At 44.0% G+C, this 13,087-nt stretch overlaps 1 protein-coding gene across 2 annotated transcripts in view; it reads left to right on the top strand.

The window, feature by feature from the left end:
• The window catches only part of MIGA2 (mitoguardin 2), a 165,267-nt gene that overhangs the window by 76,151 nt on the left and 76,029 nt on the right, over nucleotides 1–13,087 (top strand). For both annotated transcript variants that reach the window (XM_086924852.1, XM_086924851.1), the window contains exons 5-7: nucleotides 9,750–9,867; nucleotides 11,219–11,352; nucleotides 11,740–11,854. In XM_086924852.1, the coding sequence (XP_086780978.1) occupies nucleotides 9,750–9,867; nucleotides 11,219–11,352; nucleotides 11,740–11,854 (367 nt within the window). The remainder of the gene's footprint in view (nucleotides 1–9,749; nucleotides 9,868–11,218; nucleotides 11,353–11,739; nucleotides 11,855–13,087) is intronic.

Raw genomic sequence — 13,087 nt, 5'->3', positions numbered from 1 at the left:
TCACGTACCTGACCTCTAATGAGGGAGAAAAGGTACCTATTTCAATTAAATCTCACTTGTACACACAAGCAGAAAAAGCATTCAGTCCCACAGAAAGAACTGTGAAAGCAGTGCAAATCGCATTAACAAATGAACGAGAACTAGCACACGGCAAACGGATTAATATCCTTACAGCGGAATCCGCCTTCGAGGCGCTATTCAGCCCAGTAAACCTGCCTACAGTGTCACTGGATCCGAAATGGATACAGTGCTTAGATTCTCTAGGAGCGGAAGACGTGAAATACTATTTCGCCCCGCAATTTGAAGAACTGAATGATTTAGAATATGAAGAAGAATATCCTCTGCCAATCGAAATTCTGCCTCTCCCACAATACGCCTGTATAATCTATACAGATAGCTTTGTACAGCATTTCAACGTAGAGAGAAAATCCTACGATGCAGCATGTGCGATCATTAAAGGTCGTTGGCTGTGCGGTAAATTCAGACCGAAAGTAACAAAAACTGAATCTGTAAGAAACTGTTCGGTTCAGAGAACTGAAATCAGATCTTTAAAGATGGCGCTCGAAAATGCAGAACGTGAATTCCCGACACTTATAGTGTGCGATTCTCATTTTTGCGTCAACTCTTACAACAATAAGCTGCAGAGTTGGATCGAAAACGACTACAAAGATGACACAGGTGCCACAATAAAGCATAAATTGCTTTGGGAACAGGTAGCTCTTTTACACAAAGAACTACAAAAGACTCACGTGATTCACGCACAGAGTCTTCGACGTGATGGCGTTCACGTTGCAGGGAATTCATTGGCTAATATAGCCAAAGCGGAAGCAACTAAACCGGCTTCCGTAGCCACAAAAAAGCGTACAGATAAATACATAGACGGGGAAACCATGCTGGCAGTAAAAACGACCGTAAAAGGCGACTGTGCAGCACTACCCGTAAACTATCCACTCAATTATGCATACATAATCGATGCAAACTCCGTTCCTTTTGCTCGAATCCCTGGAGTGGGGGACAGAGTAATTCCAAACACGAACAGGAGAATATTTTTAATAGCAGACGCACACATGGGTTTGGGTCTAAGGCACAGAGAGATCAAGGAATCACTGAAAGAATTACAATCAGTATTCTGGTGGCCGGGAATGAGTGTAGAACACCAAATATATGCAAACAACTGTGAAAACTGTAATAGGGATCGCAGTAGCGAACCTTGCTACCGGCTATCAGTCAGAAAGAGCGTAACGCTGCCTACACCCCATCCTGCGTCCTATTAACAGTTAAGACGAAAAGCACTTAAAAAAATGAGGCCCCCAGCGCTCGGCTGACGCTAGAACGGTTATAAAAGATTTGCGAGTCTTTATCGGCACATACGCAATTACCACGTTCCATTCTGACCAGGGTCCTGCTTTCAGCTCTCGAGCCTATAAGGAGGCCATGGCCAGCATGGGAATTGGGTTGCGGTATTCTTGTCCGTCGCACCCCGAAGGGAATAGTGTGGTAGAAAGAAAAAACCGTGACATAAAGCAATCTATAACAGCGAAGGTATTAGGTTCAGGCGCTGGGTGGGTCAAACATTTAATAAGTGTCCAGACTAGTCTTAACAACATGCCAAGAAATTCTCTAAAAGGTTTCAGCCCATACGAACTATTGTTCGGAATTAGAATGCGAGTTCAGGACCTCAATAGTCAGATGTCAGTGGTACAAGAAGAAACAACGCACTTTGATGTAAAAGATCGTTTGGCTGTTTTACAGGAACTGAATGAAACAAGAAAATCATTAAGCAACATAAAGTTAAAACAACAGCCAAGTACCACTGAAGAGGCACCACCCGCAACAGCCCCAGCAAGGCCTGTCTGGATTCCAAAGATTGGGGATCTAGTCAGAGAAAAGATCGCGGTTAAGAAGGAATTTGGGCCTTCTTACAGAAAAGCAGTACCTGTCTTGGCAGTCACCGGAACAAGATCAGTTGTGCTACCGCCCCTTGCTGGTAAAAAGGAGAACAGAGTCGTGTCTATTGATCTGGTAAAACCACAAGCATGTGGCCTATAATCAACAGTAGGCCCAGTGGACTCCCAAGAAACAACAGAATACCCAAACTTGCAACAATCCAAGAGGTTCAAACTGAAAGACTAATCACATTCGATCAGCCTGCAGTGCACAATGAAGGACTATGCAATAATGCCATGGAACTCGTGCCTCTTGAAACACAGATTGAAACAGTTCGTCAAGAAACAACACCAGTCTACAATGATGTGGCATCAGAAAGTGCTACCGATAGACAGATTGAAAGAACAATCCCATCAATTGACAGAACTGCCTCTGGTTATTTCATCAACTTCGACAACTTCTCTGAAGATCAAAATGACCCCGAAGTGATGCCAGAAACAAAAAAGATTTCTAAAGAAAATACAACAGGACTCCTTCAACAAATCAAAGAACTATATCTGGATTCACCGTTGATTGAGCATTGGATTATCTCAGGGGTATTCATACTCCTACTATGCCTAATTTTAGTTTTAATTTTAGGAAAGTTTATTACAATTGAATGGACACAGCAAGTCAGAACATCAACCTAGTCCTGAAACCACACAGATCATCCCACGTGAAGAAAAGAGAACTGTCAACAGTAAATGTCACAGCAATTCCAATACCTGGTGAGGTAGTATGGGAGAAAACAGACTATGAGATCTATGGTCCGGTCGAAATCCTGAAGTACCCTCATCAACTAAAGGTTTCCTTAAGTGACTTTGTGACACCAAGTACATTCTCTGATGATTGGGACTTTAACAGTATTAATGACATGATGTCTGATTTAGTAATGTCAGCTAGATTCACAGATCATGATTATTTACAAGGTTCATCTAGTTATGAGCAGTTATTCTGTTACACCCACTATGGGGATCATTACTTGCATAAATCTGCACAGCCTAGAAATGTTTTTATGTATAATCAATGGGAACATTGTTCTACACCACCTAAAAGCAGTTCTAAAGCATTTTTTGAGAAATTCAAATACTTCTCAGGGTTTAACACCAGTGATGCAGAAACGTTTTATTATAAACTGTTAGATAAAACAGGAATGAAAACAATGCTGACAAATTCTAAATTGATATATTCAGAAGCATTTTATGACAAAATGATGACATTTGGTTTTGATTATTGGAAAAATAATATTGAAACGAAAACAATTTGGGGTACAAAAGATTGGCAGGTGCAAGGCATAGAAGCACTATTTAGAACCTGCATGATACCAGAACAAATGTTATTTTTAAATGACACAATACACCAAACATCTTGTCTTGGCCTAGCTAAGATCAAAGACCTTAAAACACCGTCTATTCCGAAGCCAATACCAGAAAATGCAACTGCTGATATTGAGTTAGACGTGTCACACATTTTACATTTCAACAGAACACATCCTGATTGGAAAAAGTGGTTAATCTGGCCTACAGACACAAATAGCTGTCAAGATAGATTCCTGAATAAAACACAGGGGTTAAAAATGACCAGATTAGACCCTAGATACTCCCAGAGACAACATCCAGGGATTATAACAACATACAGTGTAGGGAAACTCTGCCTTGAATGGCTAACTTCGTCCACACTGGCTGAAATTAAGCAACACTTGTCTTTATTAAAAGATGGTGCTGATTTGCGCGATTTCATTCTTGGACCACGCAAACAGCGTCAAAAGCGTTTCATAGCGACCAGTATCTATGCTGCTTACAACGAGGCTTGGAAAGTATAGCAAATTGAAACTGCTGAAAAAATACGAGAAATTGATCGTATTAATTTGGAGAAATCACTTTCTGTGGTAGACAATGGGTTAATGACTCTGTCTTCCAGAATATATTCTTTGGACAATATTGTATCCTCTGCCTTTGATGTGATAGACAGAGATTTGCTAATGTTACAACATGGCCAATCTCAATTACGCTCTATTATAGAATTAGGCTGGACGCTGCAAAATCTTCGTTCAGGCTATGTGCCTTGGCGTTTAATCAACACAACGTCATTATTTTCCAGTTTTAACCTTACTGATAAATCAGTGATAGATCAGTTTGGCACAGAAAGGAGCAGACTATACAATCCTGAGCATCGAAAAACTTGAGAGATTATCATTGACAATGTCAGAGAGTCCTGTCATTGAATGGATAGTACACGGAATTATCACAATTCCGATAACAACTTTCCGATTTAAAAAGTGCCTTGAGTACATACCTGCTGGCCAGTATGAACAATTGGGTAAAGGATATGTAAAATCCGAATGGAAATTACCATACACTCATTCTTGCTATAGTGACAGTGACAAAAATGTATTTCTTAGTGGTGAAAATTGTAAACATTCACTAAGCGGTATACTTTTGTGTCAGGGTATTAATTTACACGGAGCATGTGATGGAAATTCAAACAACCTTTCATGCCACCAGCTAGTCACACCTGCAACTCAGATAGAGCCCTTCTTTATGCAACTCGCAAACGGGAGTTACATTCTTAGAACGGATCACAGATGTTGTGGCCTGACGCCAGGGAAAAGTTATCTAGTACAAGTTACGTCCATGGTCAAATGTTGTATGCAAGCATTGTTCCCGAGCGGGCCTCCAGACATAGTGACTCCCCTCTGGCCTCGTCTGAATCTCTATTCTATACGAATTGATACATTAAGCAAAATGAAATCTGTACTTTTACAGACAACCGTGCCTATAACGTCATCTAAAGAGACGTATGATCTTCTAGTCGCAAGGACGGCTACTGAAGTTCATGACCTTTTATCAACAAATTGCCCCGTGCATTTCGTAGAAATGTTCAGCCAACTCCTTAACATGTCTAGTGCAACAAGCATCCCAGGCATATTTAAGACGGTCTTTACGGGACTGCTAACACCCTTCCAGGCAATTTTGGGAATCTTTCCTAATTTTGTGCACTCCATTTTTGGCGGCATACCATTATTTTTGGGACTCGTCGCAGGGATTCTATTTTTGACCCTCCTGCTTCGTTATGGCAAGCCTCGGCTCAGACATAGCTCCCATGGGAATGGAAGAGACAATCCTAGCAATGCGCTACAGGGACAGGATAACTAACGTCCTTGGATTGGCCAGGCTGAGAGATCTAAACATGACCTGGTTCCTTTCATTCAGACCGATATGGCAAAATTGCATTTTACCTGTGCTACGGTGTATGCTTTGCGGCGATGAATGCGTGTTGGACATCTGTCTTTCACTTCCATCAGCAGTACCAATGGACGTCGATACTTTGCTCAGTCCAATAACGGCTCACGCATTGTGTTGTCCCCAGCGGCTACCAATCCTGATGACGGCATTCGTGGAAACTCCTGTACTACAGCCAAGTGGTAACAGTGGAGCGAGTGACAAAAGCAACATCATCCAGGTACAACGTTCTGTGAGCATTGCTGGTCCTGCCTTCGATGACAGCAATCATTCTCACACCTGCCAAGTTACAGCGCTATCTAATTTGGTTGAACTATCACCTGAATTTGTAGACCAATTCTTTGAGAGCCTGTCTGATACGATGTTCTCACCCGTAGAGAAACAATAACTTTTTAGAAGCTTTCCGACACACAGCGTTCCCATGAACTCTGAATTCGGCCTTCAGTTTTGATCAACAAAAACTGCCAAGAGCTTTGGAAATCTATTTTCTTTGAATTGGACAATTTTTCTAATATTGACCATTTTTGGCACGAACAATTCTTTGCTTAACGTAAAAACTATTCTTAGAGAACAGAAGCTTCACACTTCTATTTCTAAACACATCTAGAGACATAACAATATTACACCAGCCTCTAGCACACATGTTATTACAATGCATTTTTATGTGATGATTTATCTCGCCTTTCTTCTGTCAGAGATACTTCATGTGTAATTCCTTTTGCATAATCGTTCATTGATTTCATATGCAATAATTTTTTGAATGATTACTATGCTTTAAAAAACGTACAGTACCTAAATTCATGTATTACAAGTACGCCTATTTCGAATGCATTTATGTATTTTGGGGTGGGCAATGTTACACATGCATCTAATTGCTTTAGTTTTAGTAATTTTGATGGACATTAACCCGTGGAGTGGGTGTTGCGTGTTTATCTAGGTTCCTGATCGATACTGTAACCTTATGCCCCTATTCGGCTATAAATCCATTTATTCCCTATATTGGCATAACCGTTCAAGTGCGATTTTCTGAAAAGTCATCTCTGGCCTCACACGAACAGAGCCACATTCCAGCATAGTTCCCTCTGCCACTTCCTTTGCGACCAATTAGTGCAATGACAGAGCAGCAGTCACTATCTGATATTCCTAGATAACACTCCGAGTTCTTCAACAAGATAAAAACTCAGCAAACCTGGAAATCCCCGCTTGCTATGTTTTGATTAGTAATAGAACTCTAATGAGCAACTGATAACTATCACTTCCTAGTGACATCTTTAATTGACGTCTTATGTCCAGCAAACTTGCGTCAAACCCGGCACCTGTCAGGTATAAATATTACCAACGTTGCCTTAAGCAATTGCCTGTTGTACGAGCTACTGAAGCCAGCTGCCTGCACGACCCCGTGTTGGTAAATCTAGCACTCTGTCGCTGCAGCCTGCTATCCTGTGGTGGTGAAGCTGCTGATACCATTATCGCCGCTAAAGCGCGACCTATGGTGCAGTACGCTTAAGGAGCTGAACAGCCGTCCCTCTGCGAAGACATCCAGCAGATTCCAGCTGCCCGCAGACGCTGTCCCCCCTCCTTCCTCGACGCGCTGAAGAGCAGCCGCTGCCTTTCTCGTGCAGAGAAATCCAGCCACGGCGCTTCCGGTTTACCCTCGCAGGTGACTGGGATATCGAGAGAGACCCCTGAAGGAGATACCAATCCTCCATCATTCTATTCAGAGGTATGGTGTTGACTAAACCCTTAGACGAGAATTCTTGAAACAAACCTTGGCAAAACCAACTTAACTTAAAGCTACTTACTTACTCCCCTTCCACGTGTTAGGCTTAGGTCAGGCACACTGGGGTAGGCTTAGTTAGAAGCACCAGTTGAGTATGTTAGCCTAATGTATATATGACTGTATATATGTTTTATTACTTTTAAACCATTGTATGGCTAAGAAACCATATCAATGCTTTTACAGTTCTATTTCGCAATACTTATCTTACTGTACGTACTTTTTATAATAACAATTCTTGCAATTGTGGCAATACATTTCTCTTGTACGAGAAGAAAGACTGTTCAATAAATGTTAACCCTTTATTGACAAACGCCCGTCTCTCTATTCTCTACATCTCGTGAAAGTAAACTGCACTAGACTGACTGAGTGAAATACATGTCTATTGTTTCACACGACCCTAGAGATTGACTCTTGATCTGAGGAGCAAAGTTGTCATGTTGCACGGTTGTTGGAAAGCTGAATCCCTTCTTGTCTGTGCCAAGGAAGCTGATCACTTCCTATGCAGAGAAGAAAGTTTCCAGTGACCTCTGAGCTAGTTGGTAACACAACCCAATTAAGTTTAGCATAGTCAGTGGAGGCCTGGAATATCCGCAGTTCCACGTCGATACTACTGTTTATGTTATTCCAATGCGCAGGGCCTAGTGGGAAACTAGGAACTACACTACCCAGTGTGCAGAGTAGTGAGTGTGCAGAGTAGTGAGTGTGCAGAGTAGTGAGTGTGCAGAGTAGTGAGTGTGCAGAGTAGTGAGTGTGCAGCCTAGTGAGTGCAGAGTGCAAAGTGAGTGTGCAGAGTAGTGAATGTGCAGACTAGAGAGTGCAGACTAGAGAGTGCAGACTAGAGAGTGCAGACTAGAGAGTGCAGACTAGAGAGTGCAGAGTGACTAGAGAGTGCAGAGTGACTAGGGAGTGGAGAGTGACTAGGGAGTGGAGAGTGACTAGGGAGTGGAGAGTGACTAGGGAGTGGAGAGTGACTAGGGAGTGGAGAGTGACTAGGGAGTGGAGAGTGACTAGGGAGTGGAGAGTGACTAGGGGGTGGAGAGTGACTAGGGAGTGCAGAGTGACTAGGGAGTGCAGATTGACTGCAGAGTGCTAGGGAGTGCAGAGTGACTGCAGAGTGCTAGGGAGTGCAGAGTGACTGCAGAGTGCTAGGGAGTGCAGAGAGACTGCAGAGTGCTAGGGAGTGCAGAGTGACTGCAGAGTGCTAGGGAGTGCAGAGTGACTGCAGAGTGCTAGGGAGTGCAGAGTGACTGCAGAGTGCTAGGGAGTGCAGAATGACTAGGGAGTGCTAGGGAGTGCAGAGTGACAAGGGAGTGCTAGGGAGTGCAGAGTGACTGCAGAGTGCTAGGGAGTGCAGAGTGACTGCAGAGTGCTAGGGAGTGCAGAGTGACTGCAGAGTGCTAGGGAGTGCAGAGTGACTAGGGAGTGCAGAATGACTAGGGAGTGCTAGGGAGTGCAGAGTGACAAGGGAGTGCTAGGGAGTGCAGAGTGACTAGGGAGTGCAGAGTGACTAGGGAGTGCTAGGGAGTGGAGTGACTAGGGAGTGCTAGGGAGTGGAGAGTGACTAGGGAGTGCCAGGGAGTGCAGAGTGACTAGGGAGTGCAGAGTGACGAGTGACTAGGGAGTGCAGAGTGACTAGGGAGTGCAGAGTGACTAGGGAGTGCAGAGTGACTAGGGACTGCAGAGTGACTGCAGAGTGCTAGGGACTGCAGAGTGACTGCTAGGGACTGCAGAGTGACTGCAGAGTGCTAGGGACTGCAGAGTGACTGCTAGGGAGTGCAGAGTGACTAGGGAGTGCTAGGGAGTGCAGAGTGACTAGGGAGTGCAGAGTGCAAGGGAGTGCAGTGTGACTAGGGAGTGCAGAGTGACTAGGGAGTGCTAGGGAGTGCAGAGTGACTAGGGAGTGCTAGGGAGTGCAGAGTGACTAGGGAGTGCTAGGGAGTGCAGAGTGACTAGGGAGTGCTAGGGAGTGCTAGTGACTGCAGAGATTAAGCTAATGGCAATGTAAATGACAATGCCATTTATTTATCTGTTTTCAAAACCAACATATAAATACAAATTTTGTCATTTACAATGCCAATAGCTCCAACTTTTCCAAATTGCATTGTAAATGCTTGTTCTACTGATTGCGCCAGATCCCATTTCATTCTTTTTTCTGTATTCCTGTTGCTCTAGCTCCACCACTTCCTTCCTCGTTTTAGATTATTTTTCTCCCCTAGCCACAGTTCTCTCAAGCCACTGGTAGTAGCCTCTCTTGGGCAATGCTGGAGGCTTTTAAAATCCACTGTTATCGTCAGTGCCAGTAGTGGTGGTGACCCACCATAGTAAAATTATAGAAAACATTGCTGCATCACTTTACATCATGCAAGGCTGTAGATGTCTAGAACGCATAGAAAACATTGTTTTCTATACGTGAAGAGGGGCACCACTTTTCATAGCATGGCGATGCAACACAGTAGTAATCTTGAAAGAATAGAAATCTATGTTCTATAATCTTAACATAGCTGGTCGGTCATTGGTAAAGCCAGTAATATCGCCAGAATAGTATTGACAAAGTGAGACCAACTAGCTTTGCCAATTTGTTTAATATTGACACTATTCATATTTTAACTTTGAAGTCCAAAGAGTGAGTGATTTGCTCAGAATGATACGTTTTTGGTTACATGCCGTAACCAGGCCAGGTCCTCCGCTTCCAAATACCCGCTCCTTATCCAGATGACTGCTTCTCCTCCCCTTTCAGGCCTTGCTCTTCACCTACAGCCTATCCTATTCATAAAGTACTCTCCTCATTGTCTGTTGGACAGATCGTAGCTGTAAACACATCTGGCTTGATGACCACCTCTGCTGCCTCCTGGGAGACCCAAGTGTTGGATGATGGTGGAGCTGCGGGGGATTGCAGCGCCGAGAGCCTGTATGTGCAAGGTATGAACCGCTTTTCCAAAAAAATACTCATTGATAATGGCAATAAAGCTGCTGAATTGTATGCCGCTGTCTGAGAGTAAATTTGTGTCCTGGGCATATTCTCTTCACCACTGAAGAACTTGTATTGGAGAATTATACGCTGAATGATCCTTCCTTGTCTGGAGCTGAGCTAGAACCTAGGGAACCAACAACCTTGCTTTGTCGCATGTTTTGTCATCCTTCAGTGCGAGACGAGCACTCACATTTGTTACCCACCCTTATAACTGGGTTGTAAGGGTTCTACCAGACAATTTGTTTCCCGTCAAAAATCAAGTTATGGGTTCAGAATTGGGACGGTGTCACTCAGATCTGGTAGGTGCCTTCCTTTGAACGCTGGTCAGACATATAGATTTGTCGTTCTTGGACCCTCAAGATGGTCTCCGTAGACCCCACCGTAACGTGATACTTGAGCACTATCTGCTCCGGTATCACGGGTGCATAGTGAGGTTTGACTTTACACTGCATGGGAGGGCGGTGACTCCTCTTAAGACGAAGCCTGATGACCCCACTGAGCATTCCTCTTGCAAACCGTTTCATTATCTGTTTTTTCCCGATAATGTTTTGTCCGTGAACAGTCGATCTGTCCATCACTAATGCATCTCAGTTTACTTAGTTAGTAGCCACTGCTTATGTATTGGACCGCCCAGCTCATTCAGCCTCTCCGGCATTCAGCTATAGAAGTTTCTTCCCCGACTGTTATATGTTAGTCATCTACATACTTCCCTAGTCCGTACACCTGCTCTGAAGTCTTTAACCACAAGGACTCATATTTTTAACTGTTCATCTCTTTCTTTTTCAGTTCTGGGTGGTAATTGAATATTGATATAACTAAGAGTAAATGCTTGTTTACATAGCTTTAATAACCATTCCATCATCGCTCGAGCATCGGATTGAGTCTTTCTTTCTCCGATTGTTCCTATAGCAGTAAAGGTCACAAGCTATCCTGCAAGGTCTAGGGCCCATTGCAGCAGTGTGGTAGAGGAGTCTACCCAAAGCTGCTGGTCAGCCACCTTAGCTGATTCCATGTGCTTTTGTATTTACCATAGACCTAAGGGTTAGCATTGTATTTTCTGTATGTGTGAGTTCCTCTCTCCTAGAGTCCAATTTATTTTCTTAAGCGCATCTCTTCCTTTAAATAAGTTTACCCTTTGCTAACATTGCCTTGGGAACACAGCAGCACGAGTATTGATAAACTTGGCAGAATTCAGGAATCTGCTTCTCGGTCTCGCTTGTTGATTTGTAGTATTGCATCCCGATGCCATGTATGTGCTGATGTTGTTTGACCATGTTTGTGTTGTTTGCCTTCCTCCAGGGATGGAGCTGTTTGAGGAAGCATTGCATAAGTGGGAGCGGGCCTTGACCATTGGTCAGAGGTGTTCGTCCAGCACCCCCACACCTCAAGAGAGAGAGCAGCAAAACGAAGCCATCAATGTGGCTCTCCATGAGGTGGGTACTGCAAAAAGATACTGGAAGGAAATGCTGTTGTTTTGGATACAAAATTCAAAAGACAGAAATGGAGAGTCAGGTTTTTGTGTACCTGTCACATGGGTATCTTCGAATGAGAGTAAGGAGCTGTGGGGAAGAAAAGGATATGTGATGAGTGAAGAAGGGCAAAAGGGCTCCATGGAACAATCCAAGCCACAATTGAGCGTTTGGATTTTTAAGTTGTAAAAATATCTCCTTCAGACTGATGTGAGGCGCTGTCACTATAGGTCGGGCTATGTGGAGATTATGGTGGCAGTTTGGTAGTTTAAGGTAGTTTGGGGAAGGTGCATCAAAGACTGATGGGCAGTGATGTGCATGTCACATCTTTACACTTTTCTTTTGTTTCAGGAATCACAGAGCAAGCACTTTGCAGAGAAGCTGGAAGCGCTTCTTCACCGAGCCTATAACATGCAGGAGGAGTTTGGCACGTCCATCCCGTCCGACATCATGTTGATGGAGTTTGGTAGGTCAATTCTGTTCTAGTCCTTTGGTGAAATGTGTACCAGTAAATACCCAGTGCCATGTAAAACTGCCAGGTCTTTTTCCCCTTTCACTTACCTGTTGGATTTTTTCCCACCCTAATGTCAGATGCTACAGAGTGTTGGAGACACTTGAAATGCTTTGTGTCTCTGGAAGGAGTTTGGCTAGCTTAGAGACAGCAGCAGTAACAAGCTTCACTAATAAGACTTAGACTTTTGTGAAAATCTCTCTGTTCGAGGTCTGTGTGCTGTAGATACACATGATTTGCATACTACTGCCATCTAGGTCCGGTTGTTTGCAAGTTGTTTTTCTTCGAAGAAGTCTTACCCAGTGACGAGTTAAGGTTACTCATCCTTTCGGCAATATTGCGCATGGGCATCGACTCCATTGTTGGATTGTTGGATTGTTTTCTTTCCGCCATCGGGTTCGGACGTGAATTGCGGCACTCCGGTACAAAACCGTCCTTTGGGTTCCCCTCAGTGCGCAATCCACTGTAGCCTCATTGGTATTGTTCTCGTATGCGTTTCATCATTCTCCATGTATCGAATAGACAGGAGACTCCATCTTCGATAGAGAAGACCTCGTGGGTGGGCTTCGGGCATAGATGTGTCGGTTGACTTATACTCCGTTCCGTATTAGCCAGTTTTCTGCCGGTGGAACCTACTCGTTTCAATTCTGTCCTCGGTGCCACTCCAAGTACCCGCGCCCCGACCTGCATAAAGTCTGCAACTTGTGCCTCTCACCGGAGCACAAAGAAGAGGATTGTAACACTTGTTAATCGTTCCGATTGAAAAAGACTTTGCAGGATCGTCCGGCTCGATGAAGGGACATGCAGCAACAAAACATTGAACACACTCACGATATCTTGGGGAAGACACTGAACACGAAGAGATGAGGTGTCCGCGGCAGAAGAGGAGGAGTCCTTCTCTATCCAAGAATCTGACTACGAGCTGGAAATCGAGTTAGAATCCGAAGATGTTACACCAGGACAGGATGCCGTGAGTACCAAAGCCCTTTTGCCCCCCAAACTCTCTTCTATTAAACAAAAGGTTTTGGCACCACAACTGCCTCCTGGCCATGGTCGGCACTGAGATGCTGCTACGAACGCCCTGCCCTGGGCTCTGCACCGAAACAGTCAGTCAAGCCTTCCGGCTTGGGACCAAGTCGAGAAAAGACCTCTTCGGAACCGAAGCCTTCTCCTCCAAAAGACAAAAAG

The sequence above is a fragment of the Lissotriton vulgaris genome, chromosome 5 (assembly GCF_964263255.1).
Source record: "Lissotriton vulgaris chromosome 5, aLisVul1.2, whole genome shotgun sequence".
NCBI classification, from domain to species: Eukaryota; Metazoa; Chordata; class Amphibia; order Caudata; family Salamandridae; genus Lissotriton; species Lissotriton vulgaris.
Note: the sequence above shows the minus strand (reverse complement) of the source record. Positions and strands in the feature narration are given on the sequence as shown.